The sequence below is a fragment of the Pagrus pagrus genome (assembly GCF_965226575.1).
Source record: "Pagrus pagrus genome assembly, chromosome: 2".
Taxonomy (NCBI): domain Eukaryota; kingdom Metazoa; phylum Chordata; class Actinopteri; order Spariformes; family Sparidae; genus Pagrus; species Pagrus pagrus.
In genome coordinates this window covers 1458245-1482717 of record NC_140186.1, presented here as the reverse complement: position 1 = coordinate 1482717, position 24473 = coordinate 1458245, and the positions used below count along the sequence as shown (strand labels likewise).

The window sequence follows — 24473 nt, the reverse complement described above, 5'->3', positions numbered from 1 at the left end:
AGTGATCGAGCTCTGACACACAGCTGTGATGTGAATCATTCACAGAAAGTACAGATTACACAGACTTAAAGAGAAAACCTGTAATTTAATACAACAACAGGAAGAACAGACAATAATCCAACGCAGGAGAAACAGTCCAGAGTGAAGCGTTACTGAACAAGCTGTTAACATTTTTTATGTATTGTTCCTGCTGGAGTGGACGACGGAAACCACTCAGCAGAACAGAACCACTGCTGCTCTTTAACATGTGGGACTGCAGCAGAACAGGCTGGATGACTGTTGGGTCAGAAAGAGTCCTCGAACACTTGACTCCGTGAGCCGAGTCAGATGTGGACCTTCTTGTTGAGCCTCCCTTTCTTCTTCAGTCCTTTCTTCTTCATCTTTTTGTTTGGATCCACCATCTCTCCTTTGAAGGAGCTGGAGCCTTTAGCGGCCCACTGCTGCTTTCCAGAGAACTTCTGAGACTTGAAACCCGGCCGACTGCCTCCTCTCTCCCGCCCCGGGCCCTTCATGGGGCCCTTCATGGGGCCCTTCATGGGGCCCTTCGTGGGGCCCCTGCCGGCCCTCCCTGCGGCTCCTTGGCTGTCACTTTTATTCTTCTGCTTCTCCTTCTTCACCGACCTCTTCACCCGGACGGACCTGCCCTCCAGTTTGGAGCCGTCCAGTTTTAACGCCAGCTGCACCGAGTCGGCGCTCTGCGACCAGAACACAGACGGGTACAAACATAAACTCTCACATCGTCATCACTGGAGCTGCAGTATGTGAGAAATGTAGTTTAAACCATTCAGATATTAAATTATCAACAGAAGGTGATTTTCAAAGTGAAGATTAAATCTCCAGAACCAGCAGAACCAGCAGAACCCTTTAAAGAAGTTTGTGTTCATCACCTCAGCATCAGCACAGTGTCCAGCTACATCTGGCTAATGCTAATGTAGAGGTCAGAGGTCAGGATTTGAGTCGACGTACCTCAAACAGGATGTAGCCGAATCCTTTCCCCATCCCGGAGTTCTGGTCTCGTACCAGACGAACAGCCTCCACCGGGCCGCACTCCTCAAAGTGCCTCCGGAACGCCAGATCATTTATCTCTACACACAAACACACACAGACACACACACACGGTTAACTTTAACACAAGTTGTCATTAAACTCAACTTCGACATGAATCCTGCAGAAACTCACCGAACGACAGATTCCCCACGAACACGGAGCGTTTGTGATCGTGCTGCAAGACGACACAAATAAAAATCATTAAAAATATCAACAACTCTTCAACAAACGTTCAGGTTATCAGGTTAAAGGAGCAGTCTGTAGATTAAAGGAGCAGTCTGTAGGTTAGTTGAAGAAATGTTAATGAGCAGAGAAAGATCCTCATTAATGTAAATATTAAATCTTCTTCTATAAATCTACATAATGCTCCTTTAACTGGTGACCGGAGACTCACTGCTGAGCTGTCGGTCACTCGGTCCACTCGGATGTGAAAGTCCTTCTCGATCTCGATGCCGTTCCTGTGAGCAGAGACGAGCAGGAGAACATCTGGTTGATGACTTTAAAACAAATGAAGCTTCTGTGTGTTTGTTAAATCGGTAACGAGCTCTGACCTCTCCAACGCCTTCTCCACGCCCGCCTCCTCTTTAAACACCACGTAGGCGTTGATGCTGTGCTTCTTGGGATGAACTTTGCGTCTGTGAAGTAAAAATAAAGCTCATTTATTCAAAGAGAAGACTCCACACGGAGTCATGATGGAGTCGGTTTGGTTGTTCAACAGAAACTTACTGAATAGCTGCGACTTTGCGGGACATGGAGGGATCCTCTCTGACCTGCAGGGGACGAACACGCCAGTGACTGATCAAGTTTCAGCCTCCAGACCAAATCTTTTATGATCACATCTACAGTCCTACTTTAAATGTGCCTGAGCGATGAATGTGCAGAATATTAAACCCACAGCAGTGAAAGGTTTTTGTCACTTTATAAGCTTCTGCTGTGATAAAGAATCTCATTCATATTCAGTGTTTCTCTCACAGCGCAGCTACAAACTGATACTGAACCTGTTCAGAACCAAACTGTGTGCTGTGATGTTTGGGTGTGTTTTTACCACAGAGCGGAACCGGATGGACTCGATGGCTCCGTTATCCCTGAAGAGACTCTGCAGCATCTGAAAAACACACAAACCAAAAAACATCTTTTCATCCTCCGTCCAACGCGTGACTGAACAGCGGGGGGTGACCCCGACGTCTCCGGCTTCAAACGTTCTGTTCTGTCTCTACCTTCCTGGTGCAGCCGACCGGCAGGTTTCCTACGAACACCGTCCTCTTCGTCTTCACCGCCTCCTCCGCCTTTCTGGTTTTCATCTTCTGTCTCTTCAGCACCCACTTCTCCACGTCGTTCTCTCCGTCCGGCTCCGGAGCTTTCCTCTTCTTCTTCTTCGCGGGCGTCTCCTGCCCTCGCTCGTCCTCATCTGCATTCAGTAAGCTGATCTCTCTGAAGACGCCGGACAGAGAAGAAGAAGAAGAAGAAGAATGGAGAGAAATCAGAGCGATCAGTGTTACAGTCGAACAAAAGACAATCAATCACCAACGATGTCAAACATCTTCTGGCTTCAGCTTCTTAAATGTGACGACTTTGTCTCCGACACTAAATAAAGTCTTTGGGTTTCTGACTGTTTGCTGGACAAAAGAAGACATTTGAAGACGTCACTTCGGGCTCTGGGACATTGTGCTGAGCATTTTTCACAATTTCTGTATCAATTAATTGGCAGATTATTCTATAATGAAAACGGTCATTAGTTGCGGCTCTTTGTGAAGATATTATTATGTGCTGATGCAAAGAAGAAAAAGCAGGAGGAAAGTAGAGGAAGAGCAGAACGAGGAGGCGAGAGAGAGAAGAGACGCTGCTCACCTGTTTTCCAGCTTCTGTTCGGCTTCCGATTTCTCTTTAAGCTGCTTCTTCTTCTGGCTGGACTGACCTTTGACCTCTGGCTCCTTCTGATGCTCCTTTTCCTCTGTGCTCCTCTGAACAGGCTGCGTGACAACAATAACAAAGGATGAGTCTTGTGATATTCTACATTGTCCTGAGGATCATCCCCAGCAGATGGACGTCTGTCTGTTAAAACGTCAGTGAGCGGCTGACTCTTCGTGTTGAACTTGATATTTGTGATTTACTTTTGGTGCCGGCTGAAACAGGAGCGGCGCGGCTGGTGCAGCGGCGCCGAACAGAGCCGACAGCGATGATCCTGAGGCCGCAGAGCTGTTCTGGAACAAACTTCCCGACACCTGACCCACCAGGTAGTCAGCTGGCTGTTGTCCTGACGACGTCTCTCCACTGAGGACAGGAACACTGAGGTGAAGAAGACGCAGAACAGCTGCTCTCAGGTGTTCACATGCACATCCACACACTGCTGGGCTGCTCCGTCTTTAATAATATACATATTTATCACTCTGTTGGTGAGTTTGGATTACTCATCTGATTCTGCACAGAAACTCGTAAATACAACTGTCGAATGAACTCGACCAAATGAAAACTGTAGTATTTACCTCTGAACTGTGGTTACAGTACTTAAATACATATACTTAGTTACTTTCCACCACTGAGTAACAGTGATGAATGAGCACATTCTCTCCCCAGGTGTGAAGATGGAGTTTAATATATCTGCTTATCCTGTATTTATTCTTTTAAAAACACTCTGTGGACTTTAAAGGTACGAAGAGTCATAGTGTCTTTAACCAGCAATAAATACAACACACAAGCACACAGGACGCTGAAGAAGACGAACAACAGCATCTTCCTCCAGTTTAACTTCCACAGATGTGTAAACAAACCTCTGGTCACGTGTTTTCTTCATCGTTTCTTCCAGATGATTCCAGCGTCACCTCAACACGGACTTCCGGTTTCTTTTATATTTAAAAACAAGTGATTTGTGAGATTAAACGACGCATTTACACGAGTTAAAGTCAGACAGTAACATGAGAGCACAGCGCGTCCACACGTTTCCCTTCTGGCTCACAGTCGTCCTACTGCGAAATAGTTCCCCCGCAGAACACGATCACAGCGGCACAAAGGTTCCTCTTTAATTCTTCCCTCGAGTAACGTTGATTTGACGCCAAACTGCCCCGTCGGGTGTGTGGAGGTCACACTGACACACACTCACACATACAGCGTGTTAAAACGAGTGTTCGTGAAACAAAAACATGTTTGTTATATTTCTTCTAGAAAAGTTTTGTGAGGAAGCGAGTGCGTCTTCGAAATCTGTCACTTCCGGTGGAGCAGAGACGCGAAATGTTTGTGTCCGGAGGTTAGCTAGCTGCGCAGCAGGAACAAACGCTGCGTTTAAAAACGTCCCAGGTCGTTAAACAGCTGTGTTTTTATCTAAAGTCGTTACTTTAATCACTTTCCACCTTTGCGAGGAGCCGCACGCGCCAGTTTATCCCGCTTGTTAACGTAACGTTAGCTTGATTAGCCGTCACTGCGGTGAAGGTCCTGTCTGACAGCCGCTTCACTCCAGGAGGCCGCGATGGGAGTTGACCAGGCGCAGCTGGAGGAGGTGCCGGCGGACGCGGTCGGCAGGCGGGTGTCCTGCGACGGGGAGCGGGCCACGGTGCGGTATGTGGGCCCGGTGCCACCGACGGCAGGTAGGAGGGACACTTCACTGCACCTGTGATGGCTCCTGAGCAGCTGCTGGGTCAGAGTTCCCCTCTAAGTCAGGAAAATATCTTCAGACATGCTTCTTTACCAACAACTGAAGAGTTTTATAAGAGTTTTATTTGACTCAGTAAGAACAAACAGCAGACAGCTGTCATTAACATGGAGTCACAGGCAGACACACTGCTGGTACAGACTGTCGGCCATACTGGAGGCAAACCAGTAACATGGTGTCTGGTTGGTTAAAGTGAGTAGAGCATCTTTAACCAACTGACTGCAACACACACAGTGACGTCATCATGCTCTGCCTCTCCTTATATTCTGGTTTCCCCTCCACCAGGCCGAGTCCTCGCCCTTTACAGCTGCATGGCGACATTTAACATTTGAGAAATTCCTCACTGAGTGTAGTGTGTCGTCCTGGTGTCAGCACTGAAACATCAGCATCGTACAGAAAACATCAAAACATGTCCGCACAGCCCAAAACCACCGGATTCACTCGGTCACTGAGCTCACAGACTCACACTTGCTTCAGCGGCTGCTCGTGTTGATACTTAACACTCAGACACCAACCTGACGTCTGTTCCTGTGTGCAGGGCTGTGGCTCGGCGTGGAGTGGGATCACCCCGAGAGAGGCAAACACGACGGCAGCCATGACGGAGTCCAGTATTTCACCTGCAGGTAAAAAAAAGAAAGCTGGAAGTTTATTATCCACTGAGATTAAACCCAGTGTTCCCACGTAGTACATGATCAAAGCTGGTCACGATGCGTGTGAGGATGGAAAGCCCAAATACTTTCTGCCACATGTGATCGGTCAGTAAGTGTCGTGTCCCTGATGGGTTTTGCTCTCAGACATCCTAAAGGAGGCTCCTTCGTCCGGCCAGCGAAGGTGAGCTTCGGCGTGGACTTCCTGACCGCCGTGCAGCAGGTGTACCAGACCAGCACGGAGGAGGTGCTGATCGACGCCTCCTCTGAGGAGCTCAGCTGGATCCGACTCAGGGAGCGCAGGTACGACGCTCAGTCAGTCATCAAACTAATGAAATATCAGCCTGTGAAAATACGTCATTATAAAAACGACACAGACGACAGCGTCGTTAGTGACGTCGTCTCGTTGAACCTGTAACCTACCGCGCTGATAAAAAAAGTATTCACCATCTTTCTTTGAGTTCTGTCCAACAGGTCAGAGGTTCATTTCCTGTGTTTGATTTCACCTCCTGTGTATTTTTGAACCTCTTGACAGTTTTGAGAATCTTCCCACGGTGTTGCTGACTCGCTCTGAAGTGAACGGGCCCGGAGCTGACGGAGAAATCAGGAAAACAACGCCAAGTATCTTTCTGCAGAGCTGCCGGGCCTCAGTGTGTTGTACGTGTTGTGTCTGAGGACACGCAGGCTGTTGGGTCTGTCCTGACTCAGTGACACTGACTGTAGACATGTCAGTATGAACGTGAAGAGTCAAGACGTCACGAGTTGAAACAGTTGATTCATTGATCAACAGGAATTTTATTTACAGTGATTTTGAGTCATTTTAAAAACACAAACGTAAAAATAAATCTCTGACTCAGGTTTCTGAACGGTGAGACTTTGCTGCTTTCCTCATGTTGAACCAGTGAACTGGAGGCGTTTTGGTTTTAGGCTGCTGGTCGTACTGAAGAAGATACAAATGTGATCTTGACTTAGTGGGAATCATGATCATGATCATGTTCGCTTGTGTGTTTCCATATTCAAGACGTCAACTTTTCTACCTCTGCAGAAAAACCTTTCTGTGATAGTTTTATTCTGTTATTTTGGCTTCGTCACATGTTTTTCATGTACAAATAACAGAACAGTCAATCGGTTCACAAAGAAAATAATTTCCAGATTAATGGATGAAGACAATAATCATTATTTGAATCTAGTGTCCTGCTGACGGGTTGATTCTGTCCAGAGGGAGAAGAGTTCAGGGAAGTCTACGAGGAAATGACTCGGTGGTTGTTGCCTCCATCAGGATGTGTGTGTTGCTGTTGTTGTTGTGTTTGTGAGCGCGCTCAGTGGCTCCTTAACGGCAGCGTTCAGACGTGAAGTATTTGGACCTGAGCGGGACTCTGCTGTGCTGCTGGGAGGACGTGTCTGCTGTCAGCCAGCAGCTGGACCATCTGGAGACTCTACACCTCAGGTAGGTGTGTGTGTGCGTGTGTGTGTGTGTCTGTGTGTGTGTGTGTTTTCTCTGAACACTTCCTCTTGTCTTATTTGTTTCTCAGTGACAACACACTGCGGTTGCCCTCTGACATCTCTGCTCACGTTCAGGCGTTCAGCAGCCTCAGAGTCCTCGCTCTCAACAGCTGTGACCTCACCTGGCCACAGGTACGCACGTCTGCACACGCAACACACAACACACAACACACAACACAGTCTGTGGTCGCGTGTTCATCATCAGGATCAGTGTAGAAAGTCTTTCCCTGTTAAACTGCACCGCCAGAGGAAACGATTGTTACGTTTATTTATTTTAAGTTATTTGAATTTAATGTCAATATACAGAAAGAATGACGTCAATAAATAACATGAATATTTAAAAAACTGTATTTTTACAGTCTCTACATAAAAGTTGAATCACTCAGAGATTAACTTCGTGTTGAATGTCCAAACTGTCAAAATTAAAGCTGCAACGATCAATCGATTAGTTCTCAACAATTAAATTAATTGCCAACTATGTTGATAATCAATTAATTAAAGGAATTAAGTCTCAATTCTGTGATGTCAGCTTGTTAAATGTGAATATTTTCCTCCTGTATCATCCAAACATCTGATAGATTGATGGAGTAAATAATCAACAGGTGAATCTAACTGTCAGTGTCTGATCTGTGGTCTCTCTCTGCTGGTCTGGGGTCAGATCCTGCAGTGCGCCCCCATGTGGCCGCAGCTGGAGGAGCTTTCCGTGTCAGCGAACAACATCACAGAGCTGCAGAGGTAACGCTGTCGGCTTCAGTGTGACCGCTGTGACACTCGGGCTGCGGAGACGTTGTGTAACTCTGGTGTGTTTGATGCTTTAAAGGCCTGACGGCGTCCTGCAGTCCCTCAAGAGTCTCAAGCTGTCCGCCAACCCTTTACTGCAGCACAGTGTGCTCAGTGTGGCTGCTCTGCCCAGGTACACTTCACCTGTGTGTCAGCAGCTTAATGTCACACATTAACAGGAACATATTTAAAGGAACAGTTCACCCTGAAATGTAAACTCGGTCATCATCTCCTCCCTCCATGGAGATGAAAGTCAGGTGATGGAGCTTCACAGTGAAACAGCTGAAGTGGCTGACATTACATTAAATGTCCACAGTTTAATTATAAAGCTCTTCATGTGTTAAAAACAGTTAGCGGTTGCTAACAAGTGTCTGAATGAGACTACAGAGGTTGTCGGGGACATTAAACGTCCTCACAGCGAACACGGAGACTCGTCTCCTCACTAGTCCGTCTTTACAGGCCCACTTTAGTTACACACTGTTCTCACTCTGACTTTACAACTTGTACATTGATCAGTTTATAGAAACCTGGATAGTAATTGTGCAGTAAGACGCTCAGTGGTGGAGACGTTTGAGTCATGTGACCGTGATGTCGTCTGTTTGTAGCCTAGCATTAGCTTCTTACTGCTACACATTTAATTTACACTTAAAACATCACAGAGTGGAGTTCATCTGTGGAGATTATCTGCTGAACAGAACCTGGACGGATCAGAATCTTACTACTACGAGACTTCACCTGACTTTATATCATCAGGAGGAGACGATAACTGGGTGAACTGTTCCTTTAACAGCAGGCTGACGGACTCTGTGCTGTGTGGTTTCAGACTGGAGCAGCTGAACTTGTCTAACACTGGACTGTCTGACCTTCGATTCGATGACGCTGCTCCTGGTAACTGTTTAATGTTCACGTCCTCGGATCATCTTTACTGTGTGTGTGTGTCTGTGTGTGTGTGTGTGTGTGTGTGTGTGTGTCTGTGTGTGTGTGTGTGTCTGTGTGTGTGTGTGTGTGTGTGTGTGTGTGTGTGTGTGTGTGGACAGAAAGACATGGAGCTGATACTGTGTGTTTCCTCTGTAGGAGCTCAAACAGCCATGTTTCCATCACTGACGAGTCTGAACCTGGACCAGAACAACATCACTGAGGTCAGAGGCACAAACACAAACGGACCTTCAGAGGAACCAGACTCTGAGTCAGTAGACCAGCTCCACTGATCCTCTCTCTCTCTCTCTCTCTCTCTCTCTCTCTCTCTCAGTGGTGTGTGGTGGACGAGTTAGCCAAGTTGCCCAGCCTGGTGAAGTTTTGGTGTCGTGGTAACCGGCTGGTGAGCCCTGATGGAAACCCCAGAACAGCCAATCAGCTGCTCATCGCCAAACTGGGACGGCTGGTCTTCCTCAACAGCTGTGAGGTCAGCTGTGTGTGTGTGTGTGTGTGTGTGTGTGTGTGTGTGTGTGTGTGTGTGTGTGTGTGTGTGTGTGCGCACGTGCTGACCCGTTGCCATGGTTTCCATCAGATCCAAGCTGAGGACAGGAGGGGGGCGGAGCTCGACTACATCAAGATGTTCGGAGAGGAGTGGCTGAAGGCCGGCGGGGGGAGCGAGCCCAGCAGCCAGTTCACCTGTCAGCACCCCCGTTACCTGAGCCTCATCGACAGTAAGCCACGCCCACAACAGGTCACAGAGCGGCCGATTGGCTGAGGATTTAAAGGGGCAGTCAGTAAAATGTGACTGTACTGACATCTAGAGGCAGCTGTGAACGTCTTTAGATGAAAGTGTATTAATATTGTAATGTCTCCTCTGATGGTGTTGATGGTGATGTTGAAGGTGATGATGTTGGTGGTGATGGTGGTGATCATCTCGTCCTGTGTTTCAGAGTACGGCGCTCCAGAGGAGGGCGAGCTGAAGAAGCCGGAGCCGTTTGCACTGAAAAATCAGCTCTTGAGTAAGTCCCGCCTCTTTCTGCTGCCTGCTGCCTGAAGGTCGAGTGCAACAGGTTTGTCTTCTTTTTCCAGGATATTTGATCAAGCACACAATTCTTTCTCCCAGTAAAAACAAAAACTATTTTCAGGAGAAAAAAAGTTTTCATACGTTAAATCAAGTAAAAACTATGTTTTCACTCAGTCCCACGTATGAAAAAATTCTCCTGAAAGAAATCTTTTTATTTCCTTCTCGGTTCGCGACAAGGATTTTTTTTTCTCCTGGAAAAAAACAAAACAATTTTTCACTCGATTACAAAAAAGATAGTTAATAGTGGTGGATTCACACAAATTTAAAATTTTTATTCAAAGATTGAAAAAAAAAAATCGCCCTCCTGTGTTCATGAATTGTGATCTTAACGTGGAAGAAAAAAAAGATTTTCAGAAGACGTGTTTTTTTTTTCTGTGTGAAAAAATGATTTGTTTTGTTTTCCTGGATCTTAATTCATGAACACAGGAGAGAAAATAATTTAGATCAGACAGAAAAATAACGTACTTCACTTGTCTCTCACCATCATTTCCAGGAAAAAAACAATTTCAGGAGAGAAACATTTTGTTCCAAGAGAAAATGTTTTCCGTGTGAATCAGGTGAACAAACGGTTCGTTTTTCTAGGAGACTTTCTTTTTTCCGTGGACTCTAACAGGAAAACATCACTTGTTTTAACTCATGAAGAAAAATACTTTTTCCAGGATATTTGATCTTTAATTCTTTCTACCAGTAAAAGAAAACGTTCCTTCATGTTTCAGGTCAGTTCCACAAATGAAGAGAGTTTCAGTTTCTTCTCAGTTTGTTGCACAGAATTATTTTTTTTCAACTCACGAAAAAAGAATCTTGTTTAACAAAAAAAAAAACGTTTGCTGGTTTCACACATAAAAAAAATCTCCTGAAATTTTATTTTTCACAGATGGAAAACAAAATGAAGTTTATCTGTGGTTTAATATGTTACCAGTCGTCAGTGAACCGCTGATCTCGGGTCTTTTCCTCACCAGAGATCACGTTTGTGTTTCCTGACGCTGCCGAGCGGAAGCCGATCGAGAAGAAGCTTCCAGGTAAAAACATCAAAGTGTTTTTCTGTGATTGCACCTCCTCCAGCATCACGACGCTCAGAGAGGGTCTGAACGCTGTGTTTCCTGCTCTGCAGCCTCCATGGTCGTTCAGAAGGTGAAGGGACTCCTGTTCAGACTGCTGAAGGTTCCTGCTGCAGATCTGAAGCTCTCCTACACCAGCCTCAAGGTGAGACGTCCAACTGTGTGACCGTGTGTGTGTGACCGTGTGTGTGACCGTGTGTGTGTGACCGTGTGTGTGTGTGTGACCGTGTGTGTGTGGCCGTGTGTGTGTGTGTGACCGTGTGTGTGTGGCCGTGTGTGTGTGTGTGACCGTGTGTGTGTGGCCGTGTGTGTGTGGCCGTGTGTGTGACCGTGTGTGTGTGACCGTGTGTGTGTGGCCGTGTGTGTGTGACCGTGTGTGTGTGACCGTGTGTGTGTGACCGTGTGTGTGTGTGACCGTGTGTGTGTGACCGTGTGTGTGTGACCGTGTGTGTGTGTGGCCGTGTGTGTGTGGCCGTGTGTGTGTGACCGTGTGTGTGTGACCGTGTGTGTGTGTGACCGTGTGTGTGTGACCGTGTGTGTGTGACCGTGTGTGTGTGTGACCGTGTGTGTGTGACCGTGGCCCTCATTTATCAAACGAACGTACGGCAGAAAACCGTGCGTACGACCATTTCCACGCAAGCTTCGGTATTTATCAATTTGGACGTGAGCGGAAGCTACGATCAGATCGCATCTGTACGCAAATCTGCGGTGCAGCAAAATCTGACTGAGTCTTAAAATAATAATAATAATAATAATAATAATAAACAAACCTCAGCTGTCATTAAGCATCAGCAGTCACATATTTAGAACAGATCAAAACGGATTCTTAAAACGAATAAAACAAAATAAAAAATATATAAATTTTTAAAAAAGCCCATGTTTTTACTGATACCACTTGTTTATAAAACATGACAACTAATTATTGCACATTAGAATTTGAAATAATAATACAAAATTGTATGAGATTGCTGGGTTTCCGAATGTGGTTGGCGCAATTTATTGCACTCGTGTGCGTCTGAAGGCACCATCCATGAATGATTACACATTCATCAATCGCAAAAACTACCACTCGATAAATGTACAGGTGATTTGTGATGCCAAGCTATCACTTTTAAACGTGGTGGCCGGGGGACACACGATTCTTTTATATTTCAAAACAGCTGTGTTGGCTGCAGGAGGGCGCACTGCAGAGCCAGAGTCACCTCCTCGGTAAGTAGCTACCCTAGATAAACTGCATGAAACTAAACAAGATGTCAGATGATGAACATTTTGGCTCTTCTAGGTGACGAGGGTTATCCTCTAACGGAGTACCTACAGTAATAACCCCGCTGGCAAACCTGCTACAGAGCAGGAACGCAGAGTCAACAGTGGAGCTGCTCCGGGTTGCTGAAGGCAGGTGGCTCTGTGTCGGACCAGCAGGGGGAACGCTGCTGTGCACCCCAGAGACAGTGTGCGATATTATTTTGGCCTGTTCAGTTTTACACAACATTGCATTAGTGATGGAGCGCCTTCTGATGTGCCGGCGCAGCCAGATGAGCCAACAGCCTCCACTTGGGGCGACACGGAGGAGACAGGACCTCATTCATCGCTCTTAGAACGTAAAGTACCTTAAAATCTGCAAATGCTCTGCAGCATTTAATCAGTAATGTGACGTATTCTAGGTGAAACTGGCTGAAGGCATACTAAACACAGACGATGGACAGCATTTAGTCATTTAAACATTTTATTCAGGCTTTTTTAGAGTTTCATTCATTTCTTTTAATATGTTATTTATTGCCTCAAGTGCGCCGACAACTGAGGCCAATAAACTGCATATTTCAGTTTGTCTCTCCAACTCGGAAAAGTTTCTCTTCTTGCCAGTGTTTCCTCTCTGCATGTTTGACCTCAGTGGGCGAGGCCTCCGAACCAGGAATATTTAAGAGCGTAACATGTTAATGACGACCGAATTCAGCCGCCGCATTTATCAAGACCCGATCATTCGTACGCTGGGATTGGTCAGATACGAATGTTTCATAAATCACGTGTCCTGTCGTAAGACCAATTCTGCGCTCAGATCTGAACCCGTTTTCACGCAAGATTGATCAATGAGGGCCCATGTGTGTGTGAGTGTCAGCCCTGATGCAGGTCAGCAGCTGGTTCCTCTGACGTACTGAAACCTGTGTGCAGATGGTCGGGACAGAGTTTGAGATCGACAGCGACCTGAAGACTCTTCAGTTTTACTCCATAGAAGACGGAGACCAGGTGCTGGTCCGCTGGTGAAGAGCCGGTCCACGGAGCAGAGACCTCCAGGACTGTTCTTGAGGACGCAGACTGGCACTGAGGTGGATTTACTTCAGACTGACTCACTGGACCTGTTGACTGTCTCAGACGTTGAAGCACAGACGCTGTTTGATCCGGTGTGTTCACCTTCAGTCTGCTGCCTCACCACTAGATGGCACTGACTCCTTCACTGCACCTTTCACACCTGATCAACTCTTGTTAGCATGTGCTGCAGTGTAATCTGAGTACTCAGAAGTGCCTTGTTAGCATTTCAGTTTAGCCGACAGTCACAGCTCAGTTACAGACTGTTTCCAGCCTCGTCAAGTATTTTAAGGAAGCAGTCGTCTGAGCTCGTTATATGTTCACTGATATCGCCGACGTCGTGCCGACATCATAATAAGTCAATTTTTCAGCAATATTAGCGCAGGTATGCAGCTTTTTAAACAAATAGTCGATAATTATCACAATATATATTTAACAATAATAATGTTGAATAAAATGAAATAATGTATTGTCAGAATGAACAAGTGACAAACATCCAACACAACCAACCAAATGTCTTTATGTTAAACACTGAATAAATAAAATGATGAATATGTTCAACAAATCGCTTGTTTCAAACGCGTCTCAAACATTTTAGAGGTAGTGAACTGAACTGAACACTGACTAAAGAAAATAAAATGAAAAGGTAAAGTTGAGGGTGATTATGCTGCTGTTCAGTTCAGCTTTAACGCCTCCTGTTCTGTCAGACCTGATGTGGTTCGGACGTGCGACCAGGACCTTCTGAGATGATGCAGGAGGTTGGTGGTGTTTCAGTTCTGCTGATCGCCGACACATTTGGCACCTAATGCTGGTCCGACCTTTCTTCAGTACAATTTCTTCGTCTTTGTCAGTTTCCTCACCGCTCATTGTCTGCACAGGTGGTGACGCACAGGTGGTGATGTCACTCTGAGGTGTTGTGAGTGGGAGGGGCCGGAAACATCAACCACGTGCATCTGTTTCTCTGCTGTGTGATTGGCTGTCGATGTAGCATCTTCTAGGTAAAGGAAAACGGACTCAAAAATAACTATAGAAAATAAATGTATCATCGTTGTCTTGGAAGATTTTATCATGAAAATGATCGAGATTGTTTGTTTTGTTTTTTTTAAAAAAAAGGTTTTTCCAGGAATTTATTTTTCTCCTGGGGAAAAAAATGTTTTCACTCGGTTACAAGCAAAACTCCTTTCTTTGTTTCACACACGGACTATTTTTATTTCTCCTGGAAAAAAAAGACAAAACATTTTTTCACTCTGTTCCTCGCATAAAAAAACAAATCTTGGCTTAAAAAAAAGTTTCCAGGATATTTAATATTTCTAAGTTTCTTAACTTTTTCTACTAGTAAAAACTTTTTTTTGTTAGGTTAACGTTTTTTTCCATCAGTTTCATGCATGAAAAATGAAGAAACTTTAAATAATAATAACAATAATAAATTTCCACCAAGTTGTTAGAGTAGAAAAAAAATAATTTGGATCAGACTTAGAAACTGGATCACCAGGACAAAAGAAAGGTTTTTACTTTCCCCTCCGGGCTTCCGTACATTCGTCATCACAAGTGTGGCTTAAAAACAGGAAACCGAAGAAAGCAAATTGAACGCGTCACCAGGATTCAACAAGAAGACGTGTTCTCAAAGACACGGAGCTGACGATGGAAGCAGCTCAGGAGTGAGACATCGAGGCCGATGACGATGTTACTTTGTAGTATCTTGTACTTCAGTCTCGCTCCGATACAATCCCTCGATGTGTCGTGTGTTAATCAGCATCTGAGTTCATGAACTTCAGGAGGACGTGGACTGTGTCAGCTAGAGGAGAGTGAAACACACAGCGAGTATCGATACTGTGAAACCATTTCAGATGATCAGTACTTATGTATCAGTGTTTCTGTACCGCTCGCTCCAGAAGTGGACCGTCCCTGTTCTGTAGGTTGATGTGATGTTTGAGGAGCCACCAACATGCGGTTTGATCCAGTCTGCACAGGAAAGCCTCAGGGATTCACTCGTTTATTAAAATGATGAAAAGCTGGACTCAAATAAAAAATCTCTGCTGATCTGAGCTCAGTCTGTAGTGTCAGAACACTTGGACCACCAGAGGGCAGCAGAGGCTTTGATTTGAGTCCAGAACTGTAAAGGACCAGTTCACTTCAGTTTATTACGTTATTCATTCTGTGAATTCACTTTGAGGTGTTTCCATTTTATTCTGCTCCGACAGCTTCAGTTACTTTAGTTACCTTACGGATTAAACTACTCAACAAACAAAGTGTTTAACTGAAGTGATGAACACATGAAGGCATCCAGTGATCCAATCGCTACGATTCTGAAGTGGTGATTTGTGCCTCATCCTGATCCTGATCCATTACAACTGAACACATTTTATATTAATAACATCAGATATTTCAGATCAACGTGTTTCCTCCTGAATGTTTGTTCAAACTGCTGTTTGAGGAAACGACTGAAACGTTTCGGTGTGTTTGAGATTTATTTCTTCAGTAGGAACCAGCGGGCTTGGAGCTGAGAGCCGGGCCGACATGTTGCTTTGACAGGAAGAAGAACCAGGTGAAATATAGTAACAGCAGATTTAACCTTTTTAAAGATGAAACATGACAAAGCGTCTGTGATCATATTTTGTCTCCGTTTAATGATGAATTCTGTGTTTTGGACTAAATGTGTGACTGAAGTGGATCGAGAGGACGTTTCTGTTGGAGTTTGATGAACTGCTGAAACACGAAGACACTTTATTGGTGAGTTGGCAAAAGTTTGCACGCGCCTGTTTGTTGCTGATGTGGTTTCATCTTGAAAAGGTTTGCATGAATAGAAACGGGATCTAAACTTTCTTACGCTGCGACGTAACGATGACTACTCAGGTTCGCTTCACTGTGTCTGTTGTGTAGTGGACGAGCCGGAGGAGGAGGAGGATGTGACGTGTTTCTCTTTCCTGTTGTTGGAGTCCATGCAGCCTGCTCTGAATCCAAGATGGCCGCAGCGGTCGTCCTCCATGATGGAGCCACCACGAGGGTGAGTGTCTGATCCTCAACAGTGTTTATGAGCATGAAGCAATAGAGAGCAGACGGTGACTTGATACTTAAAAAAGGTTTTATTGAGGCTGTACAGGCTGTTAATGTTCAGTACAGACACATAGTACTTCATGATGGGCTGCACAACACCGACCAACACCATCGTCCCTGATGGGTTTCAGTCACCAGAAAAAACCTGAGCTGAGTTTGTTAAAGCCGTCGAGACACCGAGCCGCTCTTCACTTTACCCACAATGCACCTGTCATGTGTCAGTTTTTACATGTGAGACGTGAACAGTTGTGATTCCAGTCCAGACTTTTCTCCTGCGGCCCTCAAACATTTCCACCTGGTTCAAGTCAGTTTTCACCTGTTTGATAAGTCGCAGAGCCCAGAAACCCGTCACTGGATGTAATGAGGCGAAGACATTTCGTCCTCCTGAGATAAAATACCAGTGACGTTAAAACTGCTTCTGTGATTTCATCTCTGTGACGATCAGTTAGAGAAAAATCAATCAATCGATTTGTGCTCAGCAGAACGATGCCGTCAATAAATCAGATCAAAGATAGTTTCTTATTCTTGTTTGCTGAGAGACCGGCTGATTTTATCAGAGCTAAATCTTCCAGGAAGTCTGAGAGCGGAAAAATTCAAATGAAATAATTTGATCAGATTTTAATTTTTTATTTTATTTTAGTGCAGAGCTGCAAAGATTAATCGATTAGTGTCAACTGTGAAGTTAATCGCTGACGGTCGATGAATCGGTTTGAGTGATTTTTTTTTTTTAAAAGAAAAAAAAGTCAATGTAATTAAAATATTAAAAAAATGTAAGTTAATGTGAATATTTTCTGGTTTCTTCTCTGACAGCAAATTAAATATCTTTGTGATGTGGATAAAACGAGACATGTGAGGACGTCATCTTTGACTTTGGAAGATAAAATGTCAGAAAAGGTTTTTAAAAAAAAAAAAAAGTCAATCAGTGTTTCCAAAACAACGAGTTGATTAATGGAGAAAATAATTTTAAAAAATTGCCGTCAATGAAGATCGTTAGTTGCCGCCCTACTGTTTAATTTGTTGTTTTCTTTTATTTGAAATAAGAAAATGTGAAATTATGGGAATATTTTCACTGGCAACTTAAATCAAAGTGAGAAAAAGTTAACAAAGTACTGCAACAAGAAAAACATCATCCAGGTTTGTTCGAGTCTCTTAAATGTTAATTTTCATCTTTTTTAAGGAAAAAAATAGTTTCAACTTGAATTCTTCGCTGTCCGTTTGTTAAATGTGAACATCTTATTTATTTAAAAAAAACAAATCGATTAATCAAGAAAATAATCAACAGATTCTGAAAATAATCTTCAGCTGCAGCTCAAAGTTTACGACCTACTGAAGTTCAGATGTTCATGTTTAAAAATCAATAATTAGTGAAAATGAAACCAAACAGCACCATGATGAACATCCTCAACTTCAAATTTAAGTTTAAATGTTTAATTTGTCCTGATTTCTTATTCAAATATGATTTCTGTCTTTTTCATGGTCGATTTCATAACAACATTTTATCAGAAACAAATTATTTCATTTTAATGTTGGCAGCTACAGGCTTCCATACCTCAGGATTTTAAAAACGTGACAGTTTTTATTTATCAGCGACTGGAATCATCACCGCACGTCTTCAATGTAAAGATGACATTTACATGAGAAGTTCAGACAGGAGCTGCACATCATCATCATCATCATCATCATCATCAGGTCTCAGGCACCAATTAGAAAAAAAAGCGAGAATCTCATCTGCATATCGGGTCATTATTTACAAGTTCATATAAAAAAGTACACTGCGATCTTAAAACAAACAACAGAATAAATCTTGTGAGTTGTTCACATCACACAGGACCGGTTCTCTGGCTCATCGTGGTTCTGTTAGTGGTCCAAATACTGAGTACATATATTCATGTCAGTGTGGCGGAGGAAACATCAGGTATTATATGACTGCTAAAAATGTAAGATATGTTTTATTTTATCAATGAAAAACTTAATTAAGTCTGTTTAAATGTTTTAGCTTCATTAATATCTCAAGTTTGAAAAAATACTGATTTTAGTAAATTAGCATTAATTAGCATCTTTCTCGTTTAATATTTTGAAGCTAAAATAAGTTTTGATGGCGTGCAGGTTTTTAAAGATCCAATCAGATGTGCAGAGAAGCGACGAACGTACGGAAGCCCTGAGGAGGCAAGTGAGGAAGAACAAAGAGTTTGAATTTCTCCGTGCAGTCGAAAGATGAGGTCCACATTACGGTCGTCACGATACCAGAATTTAAAACTTCGATTCTTTGGATAAAACAAAAGGAAAAAAGTCCTCGTCACACAAAATAAGATATTTTCTGTCTTTTTGTTTTATTAGCTCTGATACAGAAAAAGTTAATTAATTAATAATATTAATGTTTTAATGTTTACTGCTTTGGTACTTTTATACCATCGATTGTCAAATTGTCTTAAACACTTGGTCTCAAATACTGAAGTCAGCTGGAAACATGACTGTGTAAACATGCAGCAGCGACGCAGTTCAGCCTCTTCAAGTTAAATAAAGTGGCTCCAGATTTGTTCCCCGTCTGGCCCCTCCAGGCTTCCGTATAATGACTGACTTGTGTCAGTTTTTGATCTGCACTCGTCTCACAGCTACTGACCGATCCGGACGATCTCAGCTATAAAGTGTCCGATACCGACCTGAAACCATTTAATCAACGTTTAGTTTCTCCTAGTTTGTTTTTTTTGGATTAACTAAAAAAAAGATGCATTTTATTTCCTGTGACCGGACGTAATCTTTTAGCTTTGGCTTGTTCGTCAACCTGTTTAACTCTTCAACACGCTGAGCAGCTGGTGACGTAATATTATGTGACAGGATTTCTCCATCAGAGCGATCGTGTCGTCTGATTTCACGACGGGTCACGATGGCTGATCAATCAGTTCACTGACAGCTGATGGTCTTCGTTCAAACTGCAACATATTGATGAATTTAAGTTCTTCACTACAACAAAAATGTCATTTTCAGAAACCTTTAAGGTCATTTTGTATAACGTCAAACATTTTCACGGCCCTTGGGAACCGTTCCCTCAAATCTGATTGTTTCTGCGCAGTTTTGTTTCAGAGCACATCTATAAGAAATCAATAAGGAACAACTACAGTTTCACTTTTAAAATACAATAAAAACACAACAGGAAGTTCGTCGATCAGTACCCTTTCAAAGTATTATCATTTGGTCAAAGAGTTTTTGGTTCACCTGCCGTCTTTAGAAAACCCCTGTATGTCAGAGCTGGAATGAAAATCTCCAACCAGGAATCAGATTACAAACAGAAACTACATCTGAATTCAACAGTTGATGATGTCACCGGTGGACCTGAAGTGTGACATCATAACCACGGTGAAGTCTGAACAGCTCTTAAAGGCAAAAACACGTCAAACTCTGAAACGATCGTAGAAATGTTTGATTCAAGTAAGAAAAGTGGAAAACACCAAAATTCAGTTAAGTGTGTTTTGTCTGTTTGTCTCCCAGCAGCAGCAGCAGCAGTGTCGTCGCTCTGCAGAGCTCACAGGTTCCTCTCCACGCATCGGCCGTTGGCGCTGTCGTCAGGACAACGGCAGGTGAATCCACCGAGCCGCGGCAGACACAGGTGAGAGCAGCCGCCGTTGTTGGCGCAGTAGTTGTAGGCTGACAGGAGACAGAAGGAAGCACCGTTAATATTACATTTAGTGAATCAAACCGTAATCGACCTCAATAAAGTTAAACTAAAACTATAAGTAATAATAATCATGTCTCACCAGACTCCCTTTAAAAAACGTGCAATTTTAAGAGTCGTTCAGTGAGGAGAAACTCAGACACCATGTGAGCTGAACACTGATCGGATCAGTCGGGACCGGTGCTGATAACAGGTCTGCTCACACACAGAACTGAACATGTTGCCAGGTAAAATAGAAAAGCTTTGTGCGGAAGTTTAATCACTAATAATAATAATAATTTAATAACACTTCATCACTTAGAAACCAGCAGGTGGACCCAGACAGCTGTACAGCTCAGGGCCCAGAGCCAGATGTGAGTCTCCATATCCACAGCTGGCTCCCCCGAGGTCGCTCCACCACACAGTTCCCACGCTTATATCCGTCCACATACTGCACATGTGGAACCAATTACTGCGGTCAGCGAGTGCATCGCCATTAAACTGCTCCGGTGCAGTTCTCCGTACATGGACGACTAAATCAGCTCGACTTTAATGTTGATAATTTGACAGTCGAGATTTTTCAAAACTCTACGATTAGCTGAAACATGACCGAGACTATAAAGGAACAGTTCCCCCCAAATTAAGTTTTGTAGTCTACAGAACATTTCTGGAGTTTGATTTGATTTAAAATGTAAAAACACCAAACGTCTCTGTACAGCCCCGAGATCACAAACTGAGAAGTTTTTAAACCGCTTATTCAGCTGAAATATTAACTTTAGCTGTTGCGCTAAAAGACAAAAGTGGTGGGGAAAAAAGTTTTGGCGGGAAAATCTTTACAAGTTCCTTTTTTTTCTCTTTCATCTGTGAAAACAAAAAATTAGAAGAATTTTTTTTCATGTGTGAAACTGAGTTAAAAAAAGATTAAGATTATTTTCAGTGTTTGTTTTTGTCTCATTTGACTACAGTCGTCTGTAGTGCACTGCTGCTCCATGTTCTCAACAGGACCAACAGCATCCATGTTGTATTACAGAAACAAACAAAAAAAATTTATCCAGAAAATGATTCTTACAAATGTCTTAACTTTTCTACTGGGGGGAAAGAAATTTAACTCGTTTCACACCTGAAAAAGATGTAATTAAACGTTGAGATGAAATCTTTACTTTAGCTGTTATACTAAAAGCAACCACATGTCGAGGGTGTAAACGAAAACTGGTGGGAAAAAAGTTTTTTTCAATATCTGAAAACGCGTGAAAAATAATATTCAGATTTTTTTTTTTACATTTGAAACCAGGTGGAAATTATTTTTCACATAAAAAGGGTTTTCACCTGGTTTCACATACATAAAAAAACATCCAGAAATGTATTAACACTTGTTTTCACAAAATATATATTTTTTATTTTTTAAAGAGCTCGTCACCTGACCCATCAGGGCTTCCGTACGTCTCGGTCTACCTGCTAGTTTTGGGTAAACTCAAACTGTCATTTATCTTCAGTCTGCGGCCCGGCAGGCAAATTAGATCCATTGTTGGCATTAAACAGGTATTTTAGATAAATGAGATGTATACGCTCTAAAATAACATCCTGATAAAAGACTAATTACATTCAGGCGATGTGTTTTTCTGACTGATCCTTAGCACGTAACAGACGGCGTTACCTTGTGGACACTGTGTGGGTGTCGTGGTGATGCCGTACAGCCGCGAGCGTTTCTGAGGCAGAAACTCTTCCGTCTCTCTCTCTGACTGACGGTCCACAGCGACCACCGCCTCCCTGAAAACAAACATAAGCATTAAACAGACGTCACATTAACACCGCTGATAAACTCACTGAAGATGTTTATGTGACAGGTCCAGTCAAACAACGGAGCTGAAGATGGCAGCGTTTACAGCCCAGCACGACTGTTTTCTGCAGCTCCACTCCGAGTCTGTTAATGGACTCGAGGGTGTGGAGAGTTTTGTTTTAGTCGTCGGGATGGTGAGTGTGACATTATTAGACAGTTGAGCTTCATTGTGTACATTTCTTGTTTAAACAGCTCTAACAGAGTGAGACGCTGATCTCAAGTCAATCAGGAGTCACACTTTTTAAGTTAGACTTTGACGACAACATTACTCAACTAGATTTAGTTGAAAAAAGTAGCCGGTCAGGTTTAGGTGACAAAACTAGTAAATTAGATTTAGTTGAAAAAAGTAGCCGGTCAGGTTTAGGCCACAAAACTAGTAAATTAGATTTAGTTGAAAAAAGTAGCCGGTCAGGTTTAGGCCACAAAACTGCTAAATTAGATTTAGGCGAAAAAAGTAGCCGGTCAGGTTTAGGCCACAAAACTAGTAAATTAGATTTAGTTGAAAAAAGTAGCCGGTCAGGTTTAGGTGACAAAACTAGTAAATTAGATTTAGTTGAAAAAAGTAGCCGGTCAGGTTTAGGCCACAAAACTAGTAAATTAGATTTAGTTGAAAAAAGTAGCCGGTCAGGTTTAGGCCACAAAACTAGTAAATTAGATTTAGTTGAAAAAAGTAGCCGGTCAGGTTTAGGCCACAAAACTGCTAAATTAGATTTAGGCGAAAAAAGTAGCCGGTCAGGTTTAGGCCACAAAACTAGTAAATTAGATTTAGTTGAAAAAAGTAGCCGGTCAGGTTTAGGTGACAAAACTAGTAAATTAGATTTAGTTGAAAAAAGTAGCCGGTCAGGTTTAGGCCACAAAACTAGTAAATTAGATTTAGTTGAAAAAAGTAGCCGGTCAGGTTTAGGCCACAAAATGCTAAATTAGATTTAGGCGAAAAAAGTAGCCGGTCAGGTTTAGGCCACAAAATGCTAAATTAGATGTAGTTGAATAAAGTAGTAAATTAGATTTAGGCGAAAAAAGTAGCCGGTCAGGTTTAGGCCACAAAACTGCTAAATTAGATTTAGGCGAAAAAAGTAGCCGGTCAGGTTTAGGCCACAAAATGCTAAATTAGATTTAGGCGAAAAAAGTAGCCGGTCAGGTTTAGGTGACAAAATGCTAAATTAGATTTAGTTGAAAAAAGTAGCCGGTCAGGTTTAGGCCACAAAATGCTAAATTAGATGTAGTTGAATAAAGTAGTAAATTAGATTTAGGCGAAAAAAGTAGCCGGTCAGGTTTAGGCCACAAAACTAGTAAATTAGATTTAGTTGAAAAAAGTAGCCGGTCAGGTTTAGGTGACAAAACTAGTAAATTAGATTCAGGCGAAGAAAGTTATCTGTCAGGTTTAGGCCACAAAAGTACTCGATTAGGTTTACCGATTTACCGTCTCCTTGCTGTAAACAGAGAATTGAGTGTGTTGCTGAGTGCGTTACCTCCTCCAGTCGGTGTAGTAAAGGTTTCTTCCAAAGGAGACGAGAGCAAAGGGATACTGGATCCCTTCAACGATCGTCCTCCTCAGCCTGCGGTGAGGATCCATACACTCCACCTTACGAGTACCTGCAGACCCATCAATCAATCAATACACCTGGACTGACGACAACAGGATCAGTTCTGAAGGACAACGGTTGATCAGACTACTGGTTCAGCTTCCTGTCAGGTGCGTCTCACCTGCGTCGGCCCAGCACAGCTGCTGGTTGTCAGAGTCAAAGGTCAGCCCATTGGGAAGTCCCAGGTCATCTTTCACCAGGACGATCCTCTCCGTCCCGTCCATGTTGGCCATCTCGATTTTAGGCCCGTCTCTGTTCCAGTCTGCCCAGTACAGCCGCCTGCACCAACAGGACAAAACCAGTGAGACCAAACGTCTGCTGCTGTTTGGGTTTCAACAAGCGCACTAACAACTTGAGGAAATCAGGTTGCCTCAAACCGATTCGTCTCATCTCATTTTTAGTCACTCACCCGTACGCTGAGTTGGTGACGATGGCTCGGGGGTTGATCAGATCGGTGTCAAACAGGACTCTGCGCTGGCTGCCGTCCAGTTTGGAAACTTCCACGGTGTCACGCATGGAGTCGGTCCAGAAGAGGAGACGAGCAACGTGGTCGATGGCGATGCCTTCAGGACTCTGGAGGCCTGAGGACGGATGGGACAGATACACTTCGGTCAGGGGACAGCATCAGGGCGAGGGGTCGACTGATCGGGCTGATACAGATTATCAGAAAGGACCAACGTCTGGAACCGATGTTCATGAGCAATAAACATGGTAGAATGAACCACAGTACAATTTAGTTCATAAGTACAATTTTGAGGTATTTTACTTGAGTATTTCCATTTTCTGCTACTTCACACTTCCTCTCCACTACATTACAGACGCTGCAGCCCGGAGCTCTCCGACAGGCAGCAGCTTTTTGATCGATATGTTGGTCAAAAAGCTGCTCGACAGAAAGCGACCTGAAGGACACGGCTCCTTCCTGGTGGAGATAACTCGCTCTGCTGAGGGCAAAACTGGGACAACGACCGGACAGCTGAGAGGAGACAGAATCGAGGAGGAAGCTGAGGGCGGCTCACTACCACTACCTTAAACTGTGGATCTGTAACCGCCACCTGGAGAGTCGTGTGATGTTCATTCACTGCACAACAACTGTTTATTGAGGTCTGTCTGCTGGCTAGATGCTGTTTCTCTATGGATATATTTTTACTTTAGATTTTGTAATGCTGCTGAGCAGGATTGTTGTTGTGTTCTTTCATACAATGACATTAAAGTGTCTCTTCTACACTGTTTATCTGACCATTGTAGTCACTAGTTACTTTGCAGATTCGTGTTATTTGATTATTTATAGGTGATTCAGATGTTGTTGTGGGCGGGACATCGTGTGAGAGGAAGCTGCATCAGAGCCGAAGTAGCACATTTTTAAATAAGTTTC

The 24473-nt window shown here is 43.5% G+C and overlaps 3 protein-coding genes across 6 annotated transcripts in view; 1 reads left to right on the top strand and 2 right to left on the bottom strand.

Annotated features, from left to right (window-relative positions):
• Positions 1-65: 65 nt before the first annotated feature.
• On the bottom strand, positions 66-3996 carry rbm34 (RNA binding motif protein 34). Of its 2 annotated transcripts, none has more exons than XM_084367834.1 (11): positions 3816-3996; positions 3159-3333; positions 2896-3017; positions 2265-2478; positions 2093-2152; positions 1774-1817; positions 1599-1682; positions 1442-1505; positions 1180-1222; positions 967-1085; positions 66-695 (listed from the first exon to the last, which is right to left on the bottom strand). In XM_084367834.1, exons 1-11 carry the CDS (start codon positions 3836-3838, stop codon positions 324-326), a joined length of 1320 nt encoding a protein of 439 aa, XP_084223960.1. In that variant the 5' UTR covers positions 3839-3996; the 3' UTR covers positions 66-323. The 2 variants fall into 2 exon arrangements, with proteins under 2 accessions (XP_084223960.1, XP_084223961.1); XM_084367835.1 differs by having other exon boundaries at positions 3159-3318.
• A 273-nt stretch (positions 3997-4269) lies between these two features.
• Positions 4270-24330, top strand: tbce (tubulin folding cofactor E). Its single transcript, XM_084367731.1, has 20 exons — positions 4270-4625; positions 5229-5313; positions 5485-5640; positions 5873-5958; positions 6685-6784; positions 6870-6972; positions 7499-7575; positions 7661-7753; positions 8444-8508; positions 8695-8759; positions 8870-9022; positions 9128-9266; positions 9486-9554; positions 10579-10638; positions 10731-10822; positions 12844-15523; positions 15646-15708; positions 15859-15982; positions 19522-19636; positions 23920-24330. The coding sequence occupies exons 1-16, from the start codon at positions 4508-4510 to the stop codon at positions 12934-12936; spliced, it is 1554 nt and encodes a 517-aa protein (XP_084223857.1). The 5' UTR covers positions 4270-4507; the 3' UTR covers positions 12937-15523; positions 15646-15708; positions 15859-15982; positions 19522-19636; positions 23920-24330.
• The window catches only part of LOC311265393 (nidogen-1-like), a 32494-nt gene continuing 24963 nt past the window's right edge, over positions 16943-24473 (bottom strand). For all 3 annotated transcript variants that reach the window (XM_084367004.1, XM_084367005.1, XM_084367006.1), the window contains 5 exons: positions 23511-23682; positions 23223-23380; positions 22988-23111; positions 21336-21448; positions 16943-19674 (listed from right to left, as the gene is read on the bottom strand). In XM_084367004.1, coding sequence (XP_084223130.1) covers positions 19553-19674; positions 21336-21448; positions 22988-23111; positions 23223-23380; positions 23511-23682 — 689 coding nt within the window. In that variant the 3' untranslated portion in view covers positions 16943-19552. The remainder of the gene's footprint in view (positions 19675-21335; positions 21449-22987; positions 23112-23222; positions 23381-23510; positions 23683-24473) is intronic.

What these genes read in the sequence shown, in the direction of transcription:
- rbm34 (XM_084367834.1), bottom strand. Translation starts at nt 3,838, where the DNA reads ATGAAGAAAACACGTGACCAGAG. An exon ending in GAACAGAAGCTGGAAAACAG is followed by an intron (nt 2,479 to 2,895) that starts GTGAGCAGCGTC and finishes CGGCGTCTTCAG; the next exon opens with AGAGATCAGCTTACTGAATG. An exon ending in CGCAAAGTCGCAGCTATTCA is followed by an intron (nt 1,683 to 1,773) that starts GTAAGTTTCTGT and finishes TTTACTTCACAG; the next exon opens with ACGCAAAGTTCATCCCAAGA.
- tbce (XM_084367731.1), top strand. Translation starts at nt 4,508, where the DNA reads ATGGGAGTTGACCAGGCGCAGCTGGAGGAGGTGCCGGCGGACGCGGTC. An exon ending in GTCCAGTATTTCACCTGCAG is followed by an intron (nt 5,314 to 5,484) that starts GTAAAAAAAAGA and finishes TTTTGCTCTCAG; the next exon opens with ACATCCTAAAGGAGGCTCCT. An exon ending in AGTGTGGCTGCTCTGCCCAG is followed by an intron (nt 7,754 to 8,443) that starts GTACACTTCACC and finishes GTGTGGTTTCAG; the next exon opens with ACTGGAGCAGCTGAACTTGT.